This window comes from Leucoraja erinacea, chromosome 11, assembly GCF_028641065.1.
Source record: "Leucoraja erinacea ecotype New England chromosome 11, Leri_hhj_1, whole genome shotgun sequence".
Lineage (NCBI taxonomy): Eukaryota > Metazoa > Chordata > Chondrichthyes > Rajiformes > Rajidae > Leucoraja > Leucoraja erinaceus.
Window position 1 is genome coordinate 7604507 of NC_073387.1, and position 26354 is coordinate 7630860.

The window sequence follows — 26354 nt, forward strand, 5'->3', positions numbered from 1 at the left end:
CGTAGGATGGCTTCACGTGGAGCCAGGTTGGATGCGATGGGCCAAGTATACTCTTCCTCTGTTATTACAAGTGTGTAAGACAAGTGAAGAATAAATTACACAAGGAATATTGTCTGAGAGTTTCATATTGCATAAATTCACGGTCTTCCTGATGCTTACCGAGATCATGACAGAGTAAAACAATGGGGTCCTGAGTGGTGGAAGGTCCTTCTTCATCAGAGTGGAGTGACATAATGACCAGAACAAGCACTGCATACAAAGACACCTTTCCATAACGGCTGAACATTTCTTCCAGCTCCAGTACCTCCCAAGGTTTCTTGATTCACTTGAACACTCCTGGTACTCCGAGCCATTTAACACCATTAAAAATGAAATCACCAATTAAAAAAAAAAATAGTATTAAATACATGAAAGCACAAGAAACTGCAAATCATTGAATTTTGAGCAAAAAATAAAGTCCTGGAAGAACTTAATGGGTCGGGCAGCATGTGTGGAGGGAGAGGGACAGTTGGTATTTTGGGTCAGGATCCTTTTGCAGAGAGTGTATGGAGATAGTGGGTGAGGGTGATGCAGATCTGATGCAGGGCATGTAGGTCTGGGTAGCTGGGACTTCTCAGAATGATGGAACAGGTTGGATGTGATTCTGTGGGTGGCATGGTGGCAGAGCAGTAGAGTCGCTGCCTTACAGCGTCAGAGAACCAGGTTCGATCCTTACAAAGGGTGCTGTCTGTACAGAGTTTGTATGTTTTCCCTGTGATCTGCATGGGGTTCTCTCCGGTTTCCCCCCACTCCCCACAGGTTTGTAGGTTAATTTGCTTGGTATAATTGTAAATTGTCCCTAGCGTGTGTACACAATACACAATACAATTTATTTGTCACTTGAACCTCATAGAGGCTCAAATGAAATGTTGTTTCTACAGTCATACACACATGGAAAATAGTGTAGGATAGTGTCAAAGGCCTGTCCCACTTAGGCTATTTTTTAGGCGACTACGAGTGACTAGGCTGTCACCTCATGGTTGCCGGGGTGTCGCCTGTATGGTCGTGAGTAGTCTCCTCAGTCGGCCAAAGAGTCGTAGCGTCTTTCTGGTCGCCTCTGGATTTTCAACATGTTCAAAAATTTTCGGAGACAGTCAGCGACAGTGGGTTTGACGCCAATGAGCGTAGCTTGACTTCTCCTGGTGCTGTCGTAGTTGTCGCCAGGTTAACATAGGTTGTCGCCAGGTGATGTAGGTTGTTGCCAGTGCTGACTTTGGGTTTTTTTTGTTGTTAAAGTAACGATTCTTTTTCAAATTTTATGTCAAATGGGGGTCCAGTCGCTGGTTTTTCGGCGACCTGCTACGACTATGACAGTCGCCAGCAGTCGCCTGAAAATAGCCTAAATCGACAGGTCCTTTAGTGTGCGGGGATTGCTAGTCGGCGCAGACTAAGTGGGCCGAAAGGCTTGTTACTGCATTCCATCTGTAAACTAAAACAAAATTAACTGAATGTAGTGTTATGGTGTAAGTGGTCATCTAATGTTTTGGAAATTTTGTTGTCCTCTGATGTTTAGTGGTCTGAAGCAGGGTCTCGACCCGAAACGTCACCCATTCCTTCCATCCAGAGGTGCTGCCTGTCCTGCTGAGTTGAATTTAAACCACTTCTCTGTTCCTATGAGGTTTTGCAGACCGAGGTTTTGAGGAATACAATTCTCAAGGACGGTCGCATTGATATGTCATTGCCCAGTCTGCTGCCTCAGCAGTTCTGACACATCAGGCAGCTCCTTGCACTCATTCAATCAACCATGAGCTAGCATTCAGTCAACGGCCAGCTCATTCCACCTGCTGCCAAATTGAATCATTATCTATGGTGCCTGCTGTACAATCTTAGCATGCTTACTGATATTGAAAGGCTGGGAAAATTGAAGCTTGCATCAAGAATCATTCAACCCATCATATTAACTCCTTCCATTTCACAGATGACTACCTTAATTGTGCATTAGATATGCTTGTTTTTTTTTCTCTCTCTGCATGTCCCTGAAGGATGGGCAGTGAGACGACAATCATTATCTTTTGTCAATTTTATCATCATTGTGGATGTTATTGCTGAATTATGGATCACATTCTCAACTTGATGGAGCAGCTGTCAGTGTCAAATGCCATGTGATGTAGCTTTTCGTTCTCACCTAGTCACAGCTAACAATGACCTGTTTCCTTTATCATTGTTACTTTTTTGCAGAACTTTCATTCATTTGTTTTACACCTCTCTACATATCGTCTATATCTCTCATTTTCCTCTCACCATGGCTTTCAAAACGAAGAAGGGTGTCGACCCGAAATGTCACCCAATCCTTCTCTCCAGAGATGCTGCCTGACCCGCTGAGTTACTCCAACATTTTGTGTCTATCTTCTCTTTAAAACAGCATCTGCAGTTCCTTCTTACACATACCATGTGCTGGATACACAGTAAAACTTTGTTTTATACTGCCCCATCAGATAGTAGCAGGAAAGGTATAGAACTTGCTAATACAGAATAAAATGTTATTCACAGCAGAATTGTATATAACCCAGATTGAAGTAATTTTCCGAATTGGCTTTATACTGGGATCTAAGTACATTACAAATCACCAATCACCAAGAAACTAGAAGAATGGTCTTGATCCAAAACATCACTGATTCATTTTCTCCAGAGAGGCTACCTAAACCGCTGAGTTGCTCTGGCATTAAGTGTCTATCTACGGTGTTAGCCAGCATCTGTAGTTCCTTATTACAAGTAACTATCGTTGACTTCAGAAGGGGGAGATCTTGAGACATCATGCCAGTTTTTATTGGTGAATTGGCAGTGGAGAGTGTTTCAGCAGCTTCAATTTTCTGGGCATTAATATTTTTGGTGACCTGCTCCAGCACTGAGATGTGATTACTAAGATGAAAGTGCACAAGCACCTTATTTTCTTAGGTGATTTAGCGTGTCACCGAATACTCTAGCAAACCTCTACACATGCACTGTAGAAGGTATCTTGACTTGTTGTATCATGGCGTGATAGCGCAACTCCAATGCACAAGAATGCATGAGACTGTCAAGAGTGGTGGATTCAGCATGGTTCATCATGGACATCGTCCTCCCCACCATCAAAAATATCAATATGAGTTGTTACCTTAACATGGGCCCCCAGCATACAGGCCATCATCCTCTCACTACTACCATTGGGCAGCCTAACGTTTCACGCCACCAGGTTCAGGAACAGCTATTTTCCGACAACCATCAGGTTTTTGAGCTCATTAGCACAACCCTAACCCTACCTCAGTAATGGAACACTATGGACTGCAATGAACATGTTTTTTCAATTTGTGTTTTGCATTCAGGTCGTGATTTTTGCACAGCCTTTTGCAGAACATATGAATGTTTTTTCTATAATTTATATTTTTATGCATTGTCTGAGGTATGTGCCTGTGGCTGCTGCAAATCTTCATTGTACCTATATCTTACGGTACCTGTCCTATTGGCTATAGACACGACTTGAATTGGCTTGATTCATAATCTTCATTCAAATTCATTTCATTTTTTAAAAGGGTAGCATGCTGCTGCTTAAAATTTCCATGTTCCAGGTTCCATCTCAACTAAGATCACAGTCTCTATGGATATTGCATGTAGATTCCTCCTATGCATGTAGATCCCAAATGCATGCCGGTAGTTTAATTGTGTGGGAAGGAAGTGTAGATGCTGCATTAGACAATAGACAATAGACAATAGGTGCAGGAGTAGGTCATTCAGCCCTTCAACCCAGCACCACCATTCAATGTGATCATGGCTGATCATCCCCAATCAGTACCCCGTTCCTGCCTTCTCCCCATATCCCTTGACTCCGCTATTTTTAAGAGCCCTATCTAGCTCTCTCTTGAAAGCATCCAGAGAACCCGCCTCCACCGCCCTCTGAGGCTGTCAATGTTATTTGACAGCCTTCTTTGCCTATGTAGCCCATGTTGCATGAAGCTTGTGACCACTCAACAAGTTTGACCCTGGCACGAGGTGGAATTTAATTGGACGAGGGCAAGGTATACACTGTTCCATGCAATAAATGACACAATAAAACCTTCCCCAACCCCCAGAATAACTTTGAAACATTTATTGATGGTATTCTGTTACATTGGCTGCGTTTTACTTCTGAAATCGAACCTGCAGAACGAGTGCATTATGGGCCTGTCCCACTTAGGCAATTTTTTAGGCAACTACAGGCGACTAGTTTGTCGTCGCACGCTCGCCGCTGGTCGCCGGGAGTAGTCTCCTCAGTCGCGCAAAAAGTCGTGGTGCCTTTCTGGTCGCCGTTAAATTTTCAACATGTTGAAATTTTGTCGGTGACAGTGGGTTTGACACCAATGAGCGTAGCTTGACTTCTCCTGACGTAGGTGATGTCGTAGGTTGTCGCCAGGATGACGTAGGTTGTCACCTTTTTTCGGCGACCTGCTACGACTGAGACAGTCGCCGGCAATTGCCTATAAAATCGCCAAGTGGGACAGGCCCATTAGTTTTCGCAGAAGCAGACTTTTGCTCCTCCGGTGCTATGTGAGAATGAAAGTACACCAGTAAGAAAGGAATTGGCTGACTGATTTGTTCTGATGGGCATTGATTATCACTGACATCCTCGGATCGGGTCTCCAAGTCTATGCTTGTCATATGTGTCAGGTGCACTTGAAGCTTGTTCACTCGCTCACTGGTTTTGTTTAATACAATCTGCCAGAGGGCCAGACACATGCCAGCAAGTGAGAACCAACTCATTATCGCTTGCAACACAAATGAGTTGACCAATAACCATCTCCTCATCAGAAGGTGACTCTGGCTCTCTCTCACAACCGTCTACATGCAGAGTTCAGATAAACAATTCCAGGACAAGTGTAAATGGAGACCACAACCTACACACACCAATCCAATCTCTAAAAGAGTGTGACAAGCCTTTCATTGCTTCCCAATTTTCAGACTTTAATTTTCTTCCTTCCTATCTCTATTCCTCCCATGTTGGTGATGGGAATACTAAAGTCTGTTATTCTGCATGTCTCAATTCACTGACATTTTGAATCATTCTCACATTGGTAAAACCTGTGTGTCGGAAGGAACTGCAGATTCTGGTTTACACCGAAGATAGACACAAAATGCTCAAATAACTCTGCGGGACAGGCAGTATCTCTGGAGAGAAGGAACGGGTGACGTTTTGTGTCGAGACTCTTCCTACTCATTCCTTCCCACCCAAACTATCTCCTCACCAGCCACACCTGTCCCTATATCTCCTCCCATGCACTCATCCAGGGACCCCAACTGTCCAGGTGAGACAGAGGTTTACATGCACCTCCTCTAATCTCATCCTCTGCATCCAGTGTGCCCGATGTGGACTCTTTTACATCAGCGAGACCAAGCGTAGACCTGGTGACTGTTTCAGCAAACACTCACGCTCTATCCATCATGGACTATTCGATCTCCAGATTGCCAATCCCAATCTCATTCCCATGCTGTCTTCCCGGTCCTGGGCCATCATCATTGCCAGAGCAAGGCCACATGCCAATTGAAGGGACAGCACCTCATATTCTGCTTGGGTAGCTTTCAACCTAATGGCATGAACATTGAATTTTTCAATTCAATTTCACCAGTTCAGTTACTCCAGCAACTTATGCCTTTTTTGTAAACCAGTTCCTTGCATTTCCAGTTATACTATACATGAGTACAATCAAGTCATTGCACGTACGGCATTTATTGCAAAGACAAAAATAAAGTGTAGAATATAGTGTTGCACCATTGCATACGAGGGAATGTCCTTGATTACATTGGCTGCATTTCCAAGGCAGCATGAAGTGATAAATGAGGGTAGAATGATGGTTTGTGTAAGAAAGAACTGCAGATGCTGGTTATAATCGAAGGTAGACACAAAATGCTGGAATAACTCAGCGGGACAGGCAGCATCTCTGGAGAGAAGGGATGGGCGACATTTCGAGTCGAGACCCTTCTTCAGACTGATGTCAGCAGAGGGGGCGGGACAAAGACAGAATGTAGGCGGAGACATTAAGTGGTGGGAGAACTGGGAAGGGGGAGGGGATAGAGGGAGAAAGCAAGGGCTATCTCAAGTTAGAGAAGTCAATGTTCATACTGCCTGGGTGAAAGCTACCCAAGCGAAATATGAGGTGCTGATCCTCCAATTTGCACTGGGCCTCACTCTGACAATGGAAGAGTCCCAGGACAGAAAAGTCAGATTGGGAATGGGAGGGGGAGTTGAAGTGCTGAGCAACCGGGAATGTTTTGTGTGATGGTTTGTGTGATGGACTGGGCCACATTCACAGTTCTCTTTAATTTCTTGCATTCTTGAGCAGAACTGTTGCCAAATCATGTGGTATATAGACAAAAATGCTGGAGAAACTCAGCGGGTGAGGCAGCATCTCTGGAGTGAAGTAGTAGGTGACGTTTTGGGTCGAGGCCCTTCTTCAGAGAGACCTCTCCCTCCAAAGCAAGTGGTGATGCATTCCGATGCTTTCTATGGACACCATATGGAAACGGGATATGACAGCTTCAGCCCTATTATTGAGCTATTTTAGTTTAGTTCAACAGGAAAGCATGCTCTTTTGCCCATCGAGTCATCACCGACCAGCGATCCTTGTATATTAACAGTATCCTGCACTAGGGAAAATTTTTACTCCAAACCTCCAAAGACAAGCACCCATCATCAGGATAGAACCCGGGTCTCTGGCGCTGTACCTGCTATAAGGCAGCAACACTACAGCTGCACCAGCAAACCATCCTTCTGAAACAGGCTTGAAGAGACACATCGCCCTCTCCTGTTTTTTTTAATGTGGGTTTGTCTTATACACATACAATCGATGCTGAGTGCCTCACAATATACACATTTACCATTGACCTCGCTGATATGTTTACAAGAAATATTTTGAGATATTTGACTAAGAAAAATCTGAAATGCCACTCTTCAACCCTTTGGCAAATCAATACAAGACTATTCAACTCCAGAATGTTTGGATTTGGGTTTAATTGCATCTCTACCATTCCCCTTATGGAAAGGATAAGACCTTTAAACACAGGACATGCTGTAACAGTATATCATGAATAGGAAATGTAAGTATTTCAGTGTGAGGACTGAATGTTGCCCTATTGAGTAATTAGATTACCAGATGAGCAACTGGGTATAAATATGAAACTCTAGATTTCAATTCCCATTTTACATTAGTACTTCCTTCGATACAGGGGTTGGGGAACATCATTGACTGCCCTAATTTCATTGTTGTGTATTGGTGCATATGACAATGAACACTCTTGATTTTACTTCGGAGTCACGTGAGTGACTACGTGAAGACCCCGTCCAGTACGCATACGTGTCATATCGTCTATCGCATTGCGTGACTGGTTTGAATATTTACATTGGTTTGGGATAACTCTAGATTAGTTTATACTGCACACAGGTATGATTGGAGTTGCCTTTCAAGACAAGGCTCACAACAATGGGATGTGGACTGATCATTGTCAACAGCCTCAACCCACATGTGCAGTATAGACTTTTCTGAATAACTTCCATGTGATCATTTCCGCACACAGGGTTGAAGATATTTGAAATTTAACTGGATGAGGCAACTATACACTCAGTGGCGTTACAATGGGCTAACTCCAGTTTCCAGATTATTTACCAAATCACTACCATCAGTGTTTCGGCTGCACAGAGCTAACAAATAAGTAGCATGGCCAATCTGGATGATATTGAACATATTGTATTTTACTAAATTAGCCTTATCAGCCACATAGCTATATTTGAGGAATTGGTTCCCACCCATCCAGTTAAATTTAAATTAAGTTGACACCAACTGAAACTATTGATTGTTGGGATACAATCATCCATTTATTGGTCTGGGATCAGCTCTGAGACAAACAATTAGACCTCTGCCATTTTTTAGCTGAAACAATCAAAGTCACAAGGATGGACAGCTTTGCTCCACTAAAACATCTTATCCGTTAATCTTCAGTCACTTCCAAACTGATGCTATTGCCCAAAGATGGGTAATTTTAACGATACCATCTCTAGTTACGGAGGCAGATGGGATTAGCATGAGTTATCAAGTGTTCAGTCATGGTATCAACTGCCAATGGACACCAGGTGCATTCTGTGCATTAAAGGGTGTGTGGATATGCATATACGGCATGCACAAGTCCAAGGTGATACACTTTGGTGGTGGTATATGTTAATCACAAAGGTACAATCAAATCAAAGTATCCGGTGATAGTTTTACCAAACCGCATTTAGCACTGGTATAATATCATGCAAAATTAATGACAACACAGAATGAATGTGTGATCACAAAGTATTTAATGACAATGTGGATTGATAGAACACTAACTATTGAGTTGCTTGCATCCAGTTTCAATCAACAGTGAACGAGGCACACAGTGGCGAAGGGTGTATTCTCGCTACACTAGGAAGGAATGTTCTTTTATGTCTTCCTCCATTTGGCCTCAATAGACAGGTCTTGCAAAATTCAGCAAGATTCCCGCTTCCAGGTTTTCATAGTGCCTGCCTGGGTTATATACCAATGGCTCCTGCTGAGGCGAAGAATGAGCATAAAACCGTACATAGTTATTTCCGGATAAAAAGATGCCGGTTCAGTTGTGATGTTGAAACCATCCTCTGCATGATATAATCAATTCATAGACTTACAGACTCTGAGAGATCGTTTCTGCGGCTCGGGTTGTCAAACCAAGAGCGTTAAGAGTGCTCACTACAGATTGCAGGGATAGCACCAAATAGCAGAAATCTGCATAGGAGATGGGAAGCAATGTTTATGCTTCCTTACGTTTAACTCGGCATGGATGACTGACACATTAAAATTCAGTTTTATGGGATTATAACATTGAGTTACTATTCCATTACTGTGCCTTAAGTACCACCTCATCATTTGGCTGAGGAGTACATAAACCACTCTGTCCGGTCTCACCCTCTGATATCCAGAATATGAAGGAATCGTCAGCTTAAAACGTCCCAGGCCTAGGGACGCAGAGATATGGGTTGTTAACATTGTACTACGTCACTTCACCGATGGGCACCAGCAACATCCCTGTCCATGGTCATACTCACGTACTAGTGATTATGCCATGGCATTGAGTACAGCGCTACGGATCCAGTCATTGCTACACTGGATAGGATGATCATATCTGCTGGCTATAACAACATGTTTTGTTTATGATTAATCAAGCAGATTAGACAGGGACATAAGACCAAACTAGATGTTGCATATCCCATGGACCTTGGGTTGCGTGTGATCACACATCTACACCAGTATGTCAAGGTTCCTAAGAGCCTTATAGACTGACAGCAATATTATTAGTTACATAAAATCTTGTTAGAAAAAATCACTACGAACCTTCTCCAGATGGTTATATGGGTCTGGCATATACAGGAGTGTACATTGACATTGAGTCTCACTCCACCAGGACCGCTATACCTCAGTAGCAGGGATGGACCACATCCTAGCGGTTGCAGGATGGTCAAACTATTGATCTGTCCAAATATTCAGAATAAACCTATTGCCAGATCAGGGGTATTGCCAACTCTATGTTAGGTATGGTTCATACTTCCTCCAGGTTGAGGGAGGATACTATTGCCACTATTATTCATTAATAGCATCAACATGTCTATATCTATGTCATGTCTGAATGCATTCTTAATGTTCACTCATCATTGGCCTACTCCCTGAACTAAATGTGTTTCAAAAGAATTTACTTAATTACGGGCTAATAATGGGAAAAAAGCTTATACTCAATTCTGGAAAAATGCTCCCATACCAACAATAAAAATGTGGATTTCAAACATGTTCGAAACATTACATCTGGAAGAGATGAGACTCCTCCTAGCAGGCAAAGCAGACCACTTCCAAAAGATGTGGTCTGCATTTATGGACTTATTACAAGCATAAGGTGCAATAGTAATTTAAAAAATAAATGGTGCCAGGATCTGGTAATGGGGGGTGAAAAATACGGTTGGTAGATCTCTTTTTGCGGAGTTTTTATTTTTATAATAGAGCGATTGTTACTCTTTCTTTCTTTCTTTTCTAGGGTCTATTTCTTAACTTTCTTCTCTAACTCCTTTTCTAATGGGCTTTCTTTTCCCAACACTTCCCTGCACCTTCACGACTCTTTCTCACTTTCCTTACTTATTTTATTTCTATCTTTTTTAAAGTTCAAAAAATGAAGGGGTACAACAAATGTAATGAGATATATGTGGTGTGTATTACTGCAACTTATTGTACTTCTAATAAAAACAAAATTAAAACAAATTAAAAAATCATTGGCCTACTCATGCCGTGTATGACGCCTGGACTCGGTTCCACGGCATGAAATCACAGAGCTTTAAAATCTTCACGTAGTCACTCACGTGACTCCGAAGTAATATAGTAAGATTAAACGAGAACTTACCAGTTTGAAGTTTGATCTTTATTTTATGAGGAGTAACGTTGAGGGATTACGTGCCCTCCACTCCCAGCCCTCTCATAAAGTTCAACTGGTATTATGGTTCTCTTATCTTACTATGTTCAGTTCAATAACTGTTATCTGTGATATCACACCACTGCTTTGAAGATTGACACGCATGCGTACTGGACGGGGTCTTCACGTAATCCCTCAACGTTACTTCTCATAAAATAAAGATCAAACTTCAAACTGGTAAGTTCTCGTTTAATCTTACTATTCGTGACTCTTGATTCAGTAGTTCTTAGGCTTGCAAGAGGAACGAACAAAGTCAAGGAACACAAACACTTCATGTCACAGAATGAGGTGGTATTGCAGTCGGGGCTGCTGTATGAGGATGTTTATCCAGTGACTCCTCCTGGAATATACAGATGAGTGCACAACATGTGAATGTGGGAACACGCCTTGATTTGATTTGACCTGCAGCTGAATTGCAGATTAAGGCTCAAATGTGGGAAATGGCCACAGTATCAATGAATCATAGGGCTCAGGAATGTTGGATGGAATTGGGCGCAGTCACTCTGCAGTTTGAGACAGGCCTGAATCCTACCTCAAGACAAGATATAATGTTTCCTATGTGTCCCATTGGTACAGAGCTTTTGCATTTTTCAGCTTGAAATTGTGCAATTTGATGTATAATGTAGCGGGTCTTTTAACTTACACTTGAATGCAATATTTCTGCTTTAAATCGGATTAGCTATGAATGAGGTTAGGCTAAATGACATCCCTAATTACATTCCACAGTAGAGCCAGGCTCTGATCAATAGGTGCAGCACATGAATGATAGTATATTCATGTATGGAAATCAGATTATAATCAAACACTTGGCCCATGTTGACCAACCTGCATCTCACTGCACACCTGGTACTACTCCTGACCCTGACTCCAGTTACATACCTTCTCGCATTCCTGACCCTGAGTCCAGCCTTACACCTGGCCCCCTATTCTACCCAGATCATAGCTGCTTACCTGCTTAGGTTCCCAGTGCTGAACACTCGCTTTGACTGCACACCTAGCTCCATTCCAGACCTTGACTCTGGATGCACACTTGGCCTTGATCCTAGCCCCTCTGCACTGACAATATATCTGGCCCACACATAAAGCCCTGTATCTGACCCCCTGGACTTAACTTATTACGTTCAAGTCCACAGGTGCTTATCTAATGTGGTAATCTTTTATGGGGCACTTCACAGACCAAACTTTGTATAACAAAATTTGCTACATCCATTGGCTTCCTTGTTATCTAACATGCTAGTTACTTTGACAAAGAAGTAATCAATTGTTTGAACACAATTTCTCATCCATAAAATTATACTCACTCTGCTGTATAAGTATTCTGTTACAATTTCCTTCATTTTCTTAACAAACTGTCCTGAAGTCATTTTTACCCCCAATGTTTTCAGTGTTTTAATGTCTACCTATCAGCTGGGACTTTTCCGAAATGCAAAGTTCAATAACTTTATATTTAAGCAATATTATTCTATTAAATGTGATCTTGAGAGTACATAATGTTTTCTGTGGTATTCATAACACAACAATGATAAAAAAAGATCTTTGTTTTGATTGCACCTACCAACATGCGTATATTATTATTTTACAGTTCATATGTACCAAGGTCAAATTTTTGTTCCAATGGTCCCCATTCCCAATTACTTTTACATTGAAGTGAATGAAATCCAAGTGACGTTTAAATGGCATCAGAAAAATAAAACATCCGGAATGTATTTTATTCATTACGTGGTTGGTTGTAGTCAGTATCAGCACAATTACTATATTAAGCTTTGAATCTTCAGATGTCCAGGTTCAAGCTAAAACTAAAGACAAGTAATAACCTACTCACACATTCCCCTGCAAGTATCTCTGTCACTCCTTTAAAATAAGCCCCTTCTTTGAACAAGCTCTTAAACATCGCATCTGAATCAGTTTCCATCTGATTACACTCCTTGAGGATGTTCATCTACGTGTTCAATTAATAAAACAACAAGATTGGGGACATTTCTATTCAACCTGTCAAATACATTTTTTTCTGGGGGGGGGGGGGGGGGGGGGGTTAGATATAGCCAGTGAGGTAAACAAACATAATAGTTGAGTAGCAAATGACAATAGTGCTACCTTCCCAATATTTCACTGAAGGAAATAATGGGTTATCGGTGCTGTATGTTGTGACAGACAGCCTCAGACCTTGCATGTCATTTTAATGTGATACTTATCTCATCCCCATGGATATTCCGGATTAATAAATTAAGGTTTTATCAACTAATTACAAATCAGACTAATTACAAATCAATAACATTAGCCAACTCCGAAACACGAAGCGCTGAGCATTGGGATCCAGACATCACGGACAACTGGCCTCAGTGCCCTGCTCACATCTGGCAGTGCTCTCTGTCTGAACCAGGGGCCACGGAGCATTTTTGAAAGTAGGGGGGCTGAGCGATCACTGATCACTGGCCTTGGGTGTAACCGGCGAGGGAGTGGAGCAACTGAGTGGGGGGGGGGTGTGCGATGGGGGGGTGTCCCCCCCTCCCATGGTAGGGACTTTTTGAAATTTGATGTATTAAAATCATGTCTTAGTGCACAGTAGAAGTATGATTTCAATGTTTTTTGTTTGAAGTATTTTTAAGAGGTAACTTTTTAAGGGGTAACTTTTTCCACACAAAGTGTGATGGGCGTATGGAACAAGCTGCCAGAGGAGGTAGTTGAGGCAGGGACTATCCCAACATTTAAGAAACAGTTAGACTGATACATGGATAGGACAGGTTTGAAGAGATATGGACCAAAAACAGGTAGTGTAGCTGGGACATGTTGGCGGATGTGGGCAAGTTGGGCTGCAGGGCCTGTTTTCACACTGTATCACTCTAAGACTACATTATACCTCCACCATAAACGAGTGCTTCAAAATCAAGTGGTCGAGTTTTATTGCCATATACTCAAGGAATGAAACATAGAAACTAGGTACAGGAAAAGGCCATTCGGCCCTTCGAGCCAGCACTGCCATTCAATATCATCATGGCTGTTCATCTAAAATCAGTACCTCTTTCCTGTTTCCGCATCTGTCCCCGCCACTACTTCTGCTTCCATCCTTCCCTCAACCCCGGCTCTCCAACACCCGCGGCCCATGCAGTTGACATGAGTTTTTAAATTTTCATTGATCACAGAATTTCTCACGACAGAGCCTGAGAAATTTGTGATCAGCGTGAGAGCGTGAGAATTTGGCAAAATGCGTGATTCTCATGCTCAATGCGTGGGAATTTACAGCAAGATACAAGAGGCAGGCTTGGTTGGACTGGACAAACTATTCTGTTTCACTCCAAGGCCAAGAGGAACCTCATTGCCCTTGGACAAAATTGTTCCCTGATATCTTTTTTGACCATTGGGAGCCCAGGTAGGGTTTTTTTCATTGCTCCCTACTTACCAATTAGCATTGTCCCACGATCATTCCACGCCCGCTCACTGCATGAAGTCCCTTTCCCAAGGAGCTGGGTGCGGATTACACAATGATCGCTGCATGATCCAGAGTGGTGCAAGGTGGGTCAGGCACAGTTCAAAACCAATTCAGCACCCTGGACATTCCATACCGTTGTGAGCTACTGATTTGTCCAGTGGCTGTGCCATGAAGAAGAACTGGCATCATGCATCTTTGCCAGATTCAACAAATTTCTGGGTCTCCAGTGTCTGTATCAGACACTTCAGCAGAGAAGACATATGCAGAACTCTTTAGTTTACTTTAGTTTAGAGATACAGCGTGGAAACAGGCCCTTCAGCCCGCCGAGTCCGCAACGACCAGCGATCCCCGCACATTAACACTATCCGACTACTAGGGACAATTTTGCACATACACCAAGCCAATGAACCGACATACCTGTATATCTTTGGAGTGTGGGAGGAAATTGAAGATCTCGAAGAAAACCCACGCAGTCACGGGGAGAGCGTATAAACTCCGTACAGTCAAGCATCCATAGTCGGGATCGAACCCAGGTTTCCGGCGTTGCAAGCGCTGTAAGGCAGCAACTCTATCTTTGTGCCCCCGTGCCGCCCGCTGTGTAGGAAGGAACTGAGGATGCTGGTTTGCATTGAAGATAGACACAAAATGCTGGAGTAACTCAGCAGGACAGGTAGCATCTTTGGATAGAAGGAAAGGGTGATTTTTCAGGTTGAGACCTTACTCAGACTGAAGAAGGGTCTGAAGGGTCTCGTCGCGATACGTCACCCAATCCTACTCTCCAGAGATGCTGCCTGTCCCGCTGAGTTAAGCCCCTGTCCCACTTAGGAGACCTAAACAGCAATCTCTGGTGTCTTTGCCCGTCACCCAAGGTTTCCATGAGGCCACCGGAGGTCACTCTCCCGAATGGTCAAGTGGTTTCCGCGTGGTCGAGGCTTCATCTAGGTTGCTGCTATTTTTTCATCATGTTTAAAACCGGCCTCGACTAAAAATAGGTTGCCGTTTTAAAAATCTATAATTTTTTTTGTTGCAAGCCTAGTCAAAGCCGGTTTTCTTCGTAGTCGAGGAAGGTTTTCAACATATGCGTGGGAGGTGGTAGGAGGTTGCAGGTCACCTCGACCTTGATTTTTTTTAGGGCGGCAGGCAAGGTCACCAGAGGTTGCTGTTTAGGTCTCCTAAGTGGGACAGGGCTTTACTCGAGCATTTTGTGTCTATGAAGCACCCACTGTTTTGGTGCTAGGTATAACTCAGTGGAGGCTTTCAATTTCTGGTTTGATGTCTCACTCCACAGCCTCAGCACAAATAATAGATTCACATTGCAGTTCTGGGAGTGTGCTCGGAGAGTGAAAATGGTGTTTTTGTTTAAGTGAAATATTACATCAAGACTTACCTACCCCTCTGGTGACTGTTTAAGATCTCACAGCTTGTTTTGAAGCAGATTGTGGGAGTTGTGTTGGCTGAAGCAATAGTTACATTGCTGAACAAAGGCTAGAAAAATAGATTATTTGGTCATCGTTGCACGGCTGTCTTTGTGTAGATTTGCTGCCATGTTTTGTATATTTCAGCTGTGCTTTCACTCCACAACTTACCTGGGGGACTGAAAACACGTTGACATGTCCTGTGGTCATAAATGGTAGAGATGAAATGTACTTATTTTTGTTTTAATGGAGCAACAAAACAGAACACTTCCATTTCACGCCTTGTTGGGCAAGGTAAATGCAGTGCGGAGGTCTCAGCTGTGGCCAGGATTCCTTGAGGGAAGCTGGGATCAGCCCTGCGGCCACTGGAAATTAAAGGAAGTCTGTTGGAAACAATTGCTTCAAGGGCCAGATCGTCTTTTACGCTGAATTACAGAGAATACACAGGACAGAAACATATTGTAATAACTGTCAGTCCATGTCACTCATTCTGTTTCCATCTAGGCTAACATAACAACCCATAACTGCCAAAATAAGCAATGCAATTTATCTCCGTCTTGTTGCGACAAGTTCCAAAGATTAGTCTCTCTTTGTTTTGTGAAAACAAAGTTTTTTCAAACTTCTGTGCTTAATTTCTCGCTGCTTACTTGATATTCTGGCCCCAATTTTATTTCTCCTCTCTTTCTCTCTTTCTCTCTTTCTCTTTCCCTTTTACTTGGACAGGACAGGTTTGGAGGGATATGGACCAGCGTAGCTAGGGCATGTTGGCCAGTGAGGGCAAGTTGGGCCGGGGGGCCTGTTTCCACGCTGTATCACTTTGTGACTCTAAGACTCTAATTTTATCAATGTCACTCGTTATTTCAAATATATCTGTTAAACAAACCCTCAGCTTTCTACTTTCAGTAGATTAGAAGCCCAGTCCAGTTATAATTTTCTATAAATATACCATCATGGTACTGCTCTTATTCTTTTAAATCTTTTGTTTGCCATCCGTGTTCCTTCATTTCTCTTTTTATCAAACGTTCATCAGAAATGGATATTTATATCCATTTGTGATCGAACCAAAGTTCAATGGCCAAGAAATCGATGCATGTCCTAAAATGTCCTCTGTAAGATCAGTGAGTTGTCCAAGGCTGGACAACTTGTCCATGGCTTGTCCATGGCTATAGTTTTAGAATATGTTGTGTATTAACCAGCATTAGCAGTTTGCTGTTTCTACTACTTTGTGGCTATATGGAGTCAGAGTCATACAGCATGGAAACAGGCCCTTCGGCCCAACTTTCCCATGCGGACCGACATGCCCCATCTATACTAGTCTCACCTGCCTGCGTTTGGTCCATGTCCCTCTGAACCTATCTTATCCATGTACCTATCTAAATGTTTCTTAAGCATTGTGATAATGCCTGCCTTAACTACCTCCTCCGGCAGCACGTTCCATACGCCCACCACTCTTTGTGTATAAAAAAAATGGCTCCTCAGGTTCTCATTAACTCTTTTTCCCCTCACCTTAAACCTATGTCCTCTGGTTCTCGATTCCCTTACTCTTGGCAAAAGACTGTGCATTTACCTGATCTATTCCTCTCATGATTTTGTGCACCTCTATAAGATCTCCCCTCATCCTCCTGCACTCCAAGGAATAGTCATAGCCTACTCAACCTCTCCCTATAGTTCAGGCCCTCGAATCCTTGCAACATCCACCTAAAAGGCCTGTCCCACAGGTTATTATTCGGCGACTGTCATAGTCGTAGCAGGTCGCCGTAAAAAATGGCGACTGGACCCCCTTTCGACATAAAATTTGAAATGTAATCATTACTTTAACAACAATAAAAACTGAAGTCAGCACCGGCGACAACCTATGGTAACCTGGCGACAGCCTACATTAACCTGGCGACAATCTACGTTAGCCTGGCGACAACTACGACAGCACGGAGAACTCAAGCTACGCTCGTTGGCGTCAAATCCACTGTTGCCGACTGTCTCCGAAAATGTTTCAACATGTTGAAAATCCAGCGGCGACCAGAAAAGCGATATGACTCTTTGGGCGACTGAGAAGACTACTCAGGACTATACAGGCCACACCCTGGCGACCATGTGGCAACAGCCTAGTCACCCAAAAAGTAGCCTAAGTGGGGCAGGCCTAAGTTCTGGTTAGTTCGCAATTTGCCGTTTGACTTCAATATGTTGGTGACAGTGGGAGTGGCAGTAGGGTTAGGGATAACTGGAGGGGTTGACCAGGGATCAGTGGGAAGATAGACACAAAATGCTGGAGTAACTCAGCAGGACAGGCAGCATCTCTGGATAGAAGGAATGGTTGGCGTTTCGGGTCGAGATCCTTCTTCAATCTGAGTCAGAGGAGAGGGAGAAACAGAGATAAGGAAGTGTAAGATGTGGAAGGGTCTCGACCTGAAACATCACCCATTCCTTCTCTCCAAACATGCTGCCTGTCCCGCTGAGTTACTCCAGCTTTTTGTGTCTATCTTCGGTTTAAACCAGCATCTACAGTTCCTTCCTACAACAACGATCAGTGAGAAGATATTCAATGAAAAAGGAGTGGTGTTGGTATGGGTGGGGAAATTTGCAAAGGAAGTAAGTTAAGTAATTGGTCTTATAAGAGTGGTATTGCAATCGAGAGCAAAAGTCTTAAACATGGTTGTCGTGGGTTTACCAATGACAGGCACTTATGGAACATTGTGGAATTCTTATCAGTCCCTATGAGACTTATTGAGGGAGTGTTGCTTAGGAAATGATATGTTCTTGTGTATCTGATACAGAAACCATGCTAGGCATGCTGGTTGAATCTCAGTTGGAAGTGTTTTGTGTGAGTTTCCAGATAGCACTAATCCTCTGGGTGGCATTTACATTCCACACTGGAAATAAATCAAATTTCAGATACTTAGAACTGAGGGGGAAGAAACTACCTTTAATATATCTGAATTTCCTGGCCAATATTTTTCACACTACTTCATTGCATGCCAACTCGCGTGTTACTTTACTTTTATTGCAGGCTCATTAACTTGTGTACTGCATTTGTATAATTACACAGAGAAATTATTTTATTCCTAGGTTAGATTCGCACTTTTTAAATAATTCGATAATTTTATATTACAACCACAAAGTAAGTCCTTATTTATTTGTCCAGATTTGTTTACTGATCATGGCCCCTTTTTGCAGAGGTTTTAGAATCTTCTTTAAAATGTTCTTCCTGATCTTCCCAGTGTTGACAACCCCTTAATTTGTTTTCAAAAGAATGCAACCTTTTGTTAATGCAGAAATGAAATTGCCAACTATGCACCTACTCTGCATGAATATTAATGCGTTGCTATAATTTATCACTGGTAATGATTCTACCAGCCAGCCCCATATTGATGTTATTTACACCTCAAGAAATTATATTTTTTGATTTCAATTTTTTTGTTTTGTATATATTTCAAGTAATTTTCTCAACACTGTTCCTTGTGCAGACACTTTCTATTTTGTCAGTCTGAATTGTAAAATTTTACCCCCACACTTTGTTTTCTGCCTTAAACCCAGCTAATTATTCATTTTGATAAGTTCACTAATTTTGAACACCTTCATGCATTATTCTTTCATGCTACTAAATATTTACATTTACTAATCTTCTCTTGCCCACTCTCTCTATTGCTTGCTTGAAGAAATCAATGAGGTTGGCCAAGCAAGGCTTTTCTTTTTGAAGAAGATGTTGACTATTATATTTTTGATGTTCACTTGTTCTTCCATTTTGTTCTTTACCCTAATGGAAACAAAAAGCTGGAGTAACTCAGTGGGTCAGAGAGCATCTCAGGAATCCTATTCTCCAGAAATGCATCTGACCCGCTGAGTCCTTTTCTCCAGAGATGCTGTCTGTCCCGCTGAGTTGCTCCAGCATTTTGTGTCTATCTTCAGTTTAACCCAGCATCTGCACTTCCTTTCGACACATTGTTCTTTACTCTAACAGGTGCAGGCACTCACTGACTTAAGTAAGGGTTACTTACTTTCCTGTCAACCCTTGAGTAAGTCAGATGTTATACAAGTCGGAAATGGAAATGCAACTGCGCATGGGTACATTTACCATTTGTACTGTGTGATACCAGTGGGAGACCATGAAGGATGACTATGACATGGAGACCATCAGGGAGCTCCAATGTGGAAACCATCAGGGAGCTCCAATGTGGAGCCCATGAGGGACCTCCAATGCAGAGACCACATGGGAGCTCTGATATGAAGACCATGTGGGAGCATCTATGAGAAAAGCTAACCAGCTTACAGAAAATGGCTGCATGCACAGTAGTGCATTGCTGCTGAGACAAGCAACTCAAAATAAAGCAGTGGGCTTAAAGAATTGCTTGCATATCTACATATCTATTAATGTAGTCATCCATCCCATACGTCAGGTCGTGCCTGTACTTTATTTCCCCAACAATGATGTTAATCTTTAGTTATATAGCTCTATAGACCAAGAGGGACCCGTTGGGTCCCATCCCCTCAATGTGCAGTTCGGCGTCACACACATTAACCCCCCCCCCCCCCCCCCCCCCCCCCCCTCCTTGATATTATATTAATATTATTCACTCGCTCCTTTTACCCCACAGGATGCACCTTTGGAGAAATCTATGGGGTGCTGACCATAATCTTTCAATGTTTTTTTAAAATGGTGTGATGCCGCTGCAGAATGTAAAATGATAATTGGACTTAATAGATCAAAGGAGCCATTTCTGTGCTCTACGACACTGTGACTGCAACACTATGACTCTCATTGTTAAGTGATGTATTTTGGGAGAGACAATAAATGGTAAAGGATACTGTAAGGGTACTGCTCTAAAATACATTTTGGAGCAGTGAGACACAAATCAATGAAAGAGGCAAGGGAAGTTGAGAAAGCAGTTAATATGGCATATACGAGTTTGGGCTTTATCCAAAGAAGCATGAAGAGAAAGGTCAAGGTCACGCTAACTCTTTATAAAGGACCGAATCAGCGTGAACTGGAATAATGTGTTTATTGGAAGAAAGTGACAGCATTAGAGAAGCACCAGGAAAGATTTTAGAGAATGGGTTCCTGGAAGAAGCTATGCAGTTGCACAGATAGTTTAGAGAGACTGAACTGGATATTATTTGCTGAAGAGAAGGCTGAGGGTTGACTTGATGGAGATATATAAAATGATAAAGGGTCTGGACAGAGTGGATAGTGAAAGCATCTCGCATTGGTGAACAGGGTCATGGACCAGAAGTTACAGGGATAATATAAAGGAAAGAGGATTAGACACAATACAAGGTGAATTTTATTTACACAGCGTGGTTGTAATCTGGATGGCACTGCCCACTGATGTGATGGGGGCAGGTTCCACTGACCTTCAAGGGGTATCTCTCTCCACCATTGCCACATCACCTGGTTCCATTTTCATTCCTGCTGCTGATCAGGGGTTCAGAGACCAAGACTAGTTTTTCACCTCAATAAATAAAGCATGCATTAGCTCTCCCACGGGACACATCTCAGTGTCACTGATGCTGCTAACACTCTGCGGCTTGGTGGAGAACACAGCTGTCCACGGTCAGGCTCCCTGTTGCGATTTGAAATTGGATAAATATATGGTGGAGAAAAATCCGTCGGGCTACAGAGAAAGTGCCGGCATGGGAAAAGAGTGATTTATTCTGGTGGAGAGCCAGTGTGGAGACATTGGGTTAAATGGCCTCCTGTAATATACACATTCTATATTTCCCCTTTCCCTTCCTAACCAATTCTTCCCTCTCTTCTTGCCATTATCTGCTACATCCATTCTCCTCCAGTTCACATGCTTTGTGCTCCTCTTCCTTTACCAATAGCCCTTCCGCTAGTTGTTCTTCGTTATATCGACTCACCAATGTTTAATTTGTTGGCAGAATATGTCACCTAATTTGTCATACTCGCTGATGGTTTAATATAATATATGTACTAAACCAGCTGTCCCTATCCTTTAGCAAGGAGCAGAAAGCCAATAAAACCACTAAATTACACATCCGTGCTCCATATCTTGGAGACTCTGATTCCTTGCGGCTGTTTAAGATGGTAATGTTTTTGGCACAAGGGGAAGTGGCTCCATCAGTTGAAGTGCCAGGCTTGGTACTGAGCAGCTTGGACATGTCACTGAGTCCCATGGTGACTGGGAAATGATTGCAGGTGGCTGGACAACTGGAGATAGAAACCGCCATCTGCTCACTTTGGTAACTTGCAAAAGATTGTGACAACTTCACGCTTTACCATTTGACACTTATTTAGAAAGAGGATTTTAAAGAATGTCACTCTAAAACAATGACTTACCCACCATAAACATAGGACCTGATAATTATCTGGTAATTTAAGGTAATCTATTTCCATTTCTATTTTCCAGCAAAATATTGTTGTGTTACAATTGTCAATTTATTTCCTTATTAATATTGCTTTGAATTGCTGCCTTGGTGTCAGGTCTTGCCAAGTTAATTGGATCATTTGTTAATCTATAAAGTTCTGCCCATTAAGAAATTTCCAAAGGATAATTCTACAAAAGTAGAATTGCGCCCTTCAAAGCTGCAATGTTTCATTGGTATTCTCAGATCCATGCAAATGCACTTATTTTCACATCAAGCAACTTTGCACATTGGAATAAAGTGGTCATAAAGTATCTTGCTCTTGTGAGCTTGGTACTATTACAGAGCAGAAGGCAGACTAAATCACAAGTGGAGCACAGGACACACGGGGACCAGGGGTGGAGGGTACTGCACCGAGGAGTCCCGTACATCCTGTTCCTATCCCGGTTCACAGACTCGTCAGCCGCCTGCCACTTTTGCGGGCTGGAAGAGTTGTGTTCCTCGTGTATATGGAGTGTGTGAGGTTGCAGCCCCTGTTCCAATATCTAATGGGGCAGCTCCTTGCCTTCTGGCTGCATGTCACACCCACCATCCTCATCTCTGGACACCCTTTGATTAGGGTAGAGGGTAGGGCTGAACGTGGCCTGATTCGGTTGTTCTTAGGCCTAGCCAAGCTGGCCATCCGCGAGTCATGGTGCCAGGAGGAAGAGGGCTCTGTCTGAGCTGGCTGCCTGCCCCTTTTCCGGGGTTATACCATGCCCAGGTGATACTAGAGAGGGACTACACGCAATCCACGGCCCCCCTTTTGGGATTTCCAGGACCGCTGGGCACCGCCGGGGGTGGAATCCTTAATAAGGATGGGAAAATAGTTCTTTAAGGAAAGTTTGTTTTACTTGTATTGTGGTGGTGGGTTTGTTTTGAATAATTTAGTATTGTACGTATTATTGTAAATAGTTTAATAAATTATTATTGGTTAAAAAGATGATAGGAGTGCAGTAGGACAGAGCACGGCTTTGCACTTGCTTGGACATAGTTTAGACATAGATCATAGATGACATTATAAGCTATAGTTCTGCTGAGGCTGCAGGGTAGGCCACCTTGTAAAGTGCTGTGTGGAGGTCAGTCTAGGCCTGACATTATATTCCATCTATAGCTCTGCAAACATTTCGTAATCCCCAAATCCTAATGTCCTTTCCACATGAACGTTCCATCTGGATTTGACTGGAAAATTCCAAACTGCAAAATTACTGGAGGTGATGAAAGAAATAAACTGAAGCAGAAAATGCTGGAAACATTCAGCAGGTCAGGCTGTCTCTGTGGAAAGAGAAACAGAGTTAACTACTCGGGTCAAGAGAATTCCCCTGCCAAAATATGTACGATTGCATCATCTGAAAATACGAATGAAGCATTGCAATATTAAAAAGATATCCCATACTTTCACAGATCATTCATTGCATGTTATATTGTGGGCACAACCTTATAGTTTAGTTTAGTTTTAGTTTAGAGATACTGTACAATGTGGAAACGGGCCCTTCGGCTCACAGAGTCTGCACCGAGCAGCGATCTCCGCACATTAACACCATCCTACACACACTAGGAACAATTTTTTTACACGTACACCAAGCCAATTTACCTACATACTGTACCTGTCCCTCTTTGGAGTGTGGGAGGAAACCGCAGATCTTGGAGAAAACCCACGCGGTCACGGGAAGAACACCCGCAGTCGGGGTTGAACCTGGGTCTCCAGCATTGCAAGAGCTGTAAGGCAGCAACTCATACACTGTGCCACCATACCGCCCTGGAGATCAGTGAATGAACCAACATGCAATGCAAATGGTGTATATAATTTCTCGGTGATGTATAACTGCATTATTTTGAAACAGATCACTGTAGAGAACTTGTACAAACTGAAAATGGCCAATGTTGCTTCCTAATAGCATATTCTGATTTTGATTTTGTTTTACTATTTCTAGCTATTTTTAATTTTGAGGCTGAGAAGGATCGACATCTCTCCTTATGCGTTGGAGATACTGTGCAAATCTTGGAAAAGTGTGAAGGTAACATAAAGACATGCACAAAATAAATAATAGCTCGATGGACGGTTATATCAGGAAGAAATGCAGCAGGGAACTCAATGGACTGTTTGTTGTATATAACAGAAATTGAAATGCATATTTTCTCAACAGATATAATATGGAAAACCATCGGTTCCCAATCAATTCCTTGAATTGACATAGAACATTTTTTTCATATATACCCAGTCATGTCTATGGGTTACTGATAATGGACGATCAGCCATGATCACAATGAATGGCGGTGCTGGCTCGAAGGGCCGAATGGCCTCCTCCTGCACCTATTTTCTATGTCTATATCTATCTATTTCTAATAATGACAAGGAAAATCAGCCGGAAAACATTGGGGCAAAAAGAAATCTCAAAAAAGATGAAAAGATATGGTTTATGGAAATCTGTATTAAAAGCAGAAAATGCTGAAATTCCTCTGGGGATCAGACTGCATTTGTAGAGTCGGAAACCAATAATGTTTCAGGTTGATAACATTTTACTACCAGAACATCATCCTTATGTCTCTTGTCACAAGAGATACATAATGCGTTGAGTATTCTCAGCATAATATTCAGGAACAAATATTTTCTCTTTGGTATTTTCCAATTTGTTATATAAATCAATAACTACTGTCAATTGATAATGGTTTCAACTTTTGTGTAAGAACACTGAAGGTTGGCAATTACCAATTAACATAGTCCCCCAATTTGTCTCTTAGGAATATTTTGGATGTCTAACCTTTTGCAAATCCCTCCCAATATCCTGTTTGCTCCATGAATTGTTTATTGGGTTCGTGAGACGTAAGAAGTATGAGCAGAAATAGGACGCATGGCATACTTCCGTCATACAATAAGATGACGGCTGATCTGATCTTGGCCTCAAATCTACTTTTCTGCTTGTTCTTCATAACTTATGTATGACCAGCCTGAAGAAGGGTCTCGACCCAAAACATCACCCATTCCATTTTTCCAGAGACACTGCCTGTCCCACTGAGTTACTCCAGCTATTTGAGTCTCTGACTCAAATGAACCACCCATTCTATATGTTCAATGACACATCCTTCAAAGTTCTATGAATTGCTGAATCCTGTTGTTTCATGTACGTTTGGGAAAAATAATTTTTCCTCAATTCCCACCTTAAATTGCCAACTCCTTATTCTGAAAGAATAGTTCTAGGTACGAGATTCCATTCCCCGCATCACCATCTTTTACCATCTCACGATATGTTTGCTAACATTGGTTAATCCGACCTGCACCAAATACCCCATACTCAGAAGCAGACATCCAGGGGAGTAGTCAGAGGCTTTCAGTAGTAGACAGATTCACATATCGCGGCAGCATTCCCCCAAGATCAGTCAACATTGATGATTGGCGAAAGCCAGTTCTGTTGTTGGAAGACTCAGGAGTCCACAGTCACAGTTTTAAAACTGATTAAAACCTTGCTCAATCCCATTCATTGCTCCTAGTTAAAATAACAATGGGAGAATTATAAATGTGCCAAAATATTGCTTTCTGGCCTAGTTCTGCGATGATTTGGACTGCTAGTCTGGGGGTGGGAGATCATAGTTCAGTCTGGAATTCTGGAGTCAGTCCACGAAGACATACTCGAGTCTTCGTGGACTGACAATTGTATATGTTATCCAGAATAGAAACAGGATGTTCGGCCCATCATGTCCATGCAGACTATCAAGCATCTATCTATACTAATTCTATTTACCAGCGCTTGGACTATAGTGATCTGAACTGCCACATTACTAGAGCTTTCCACATTGTATTGCTTTATTTCTCCAAGCAGTGAATTAACTGCAAAACTCACCCCCATCTCCAATAATGCAATAGTAAACAATGCGCTATTGTAAATACACAAATGTATTCATTCATTTATGTTATAATCTGAGTGGACGGTACACAACAAAGTTTTACACTGTATCTTGCGATACATGACAATAATAAACATGTACCAATGCCAATACATTTAGGGGAGGTTAAAGAAGTGCATAAGGTACTTATGATGACAGTAGTTAGATGAAGCACCTTGCAAAGAGGGTTGTGTGGAGCACTGATATAGACTGTTGACAGCTGATTCTGTGCCCTGACTTTTGCCCATGTTCATCTTTCCGCACAGGTTGGTATAAAGGATGCTTGATGAAAAGCAAGTCACAACTGGTAAGGCAACATCATGTTGAATTTCAGCTATGGACTCTGTGTGCTGTTTCAAGTTTTTTTGAAGGGTTAAATTCCTGTGTTAATTAAATTGATCTTAATTTATGCTTTGGTTTGATTCAATTATTAATATAACAACCTGGTAAAGGATTGCATTTAAGTAATACAGAGACAGGAAAAATGGTTGCTGAGAGCATGAATTTCCAGCATTTCAATTACAACCAGGTTTGTCTTTGAACTACTTGTAAATCCTGTAATCTGGTTTGCTGAAACATGTAACCCTGTGGCAAACAAGATGTGGTTGAAATTATCTGCTGTCCGTATTCTCCTTCCTCCATCCAGAGCTGATGTCTTCTGGCCCTCTTACTCAATTCATGAATACATCAAAGCTCATCCAGAAACCTTAGCATTTCTCCAGTAATCATTTATTTTCATTCTTCCTCTTCCCACACTGCGAAATGTTCCATCTAATTTA

The 26354-nt window shown here is 42.3% G+C and overlaps 1 protein-coding gene across 1 annotated transcript in view; it reads left to right on the plus strand.

Moving 5' to 3' along the window:
* Positions 1 to 26354, plus strand: part of LOC129701436 (dedicator of cytokinesis protein 2-like) — a 671641-nt gene that overhangs the window by 39699 nt on the left and 605588 nt on the right. Inside the window, exons 2-3 of the mRNA XM_055642616.1 lie at positions 23628 to 23711; positions 25842 to 25882. Coding sequence (XP_055498591.1) covers positions 23628 to 23711; positions 25842 to 25882 — 125 coding nt within the window. The remainder of the gene's footprint in view (positions 1 to 23627; positions 23712 to 25841; positions 25883 to 26354) is intronic.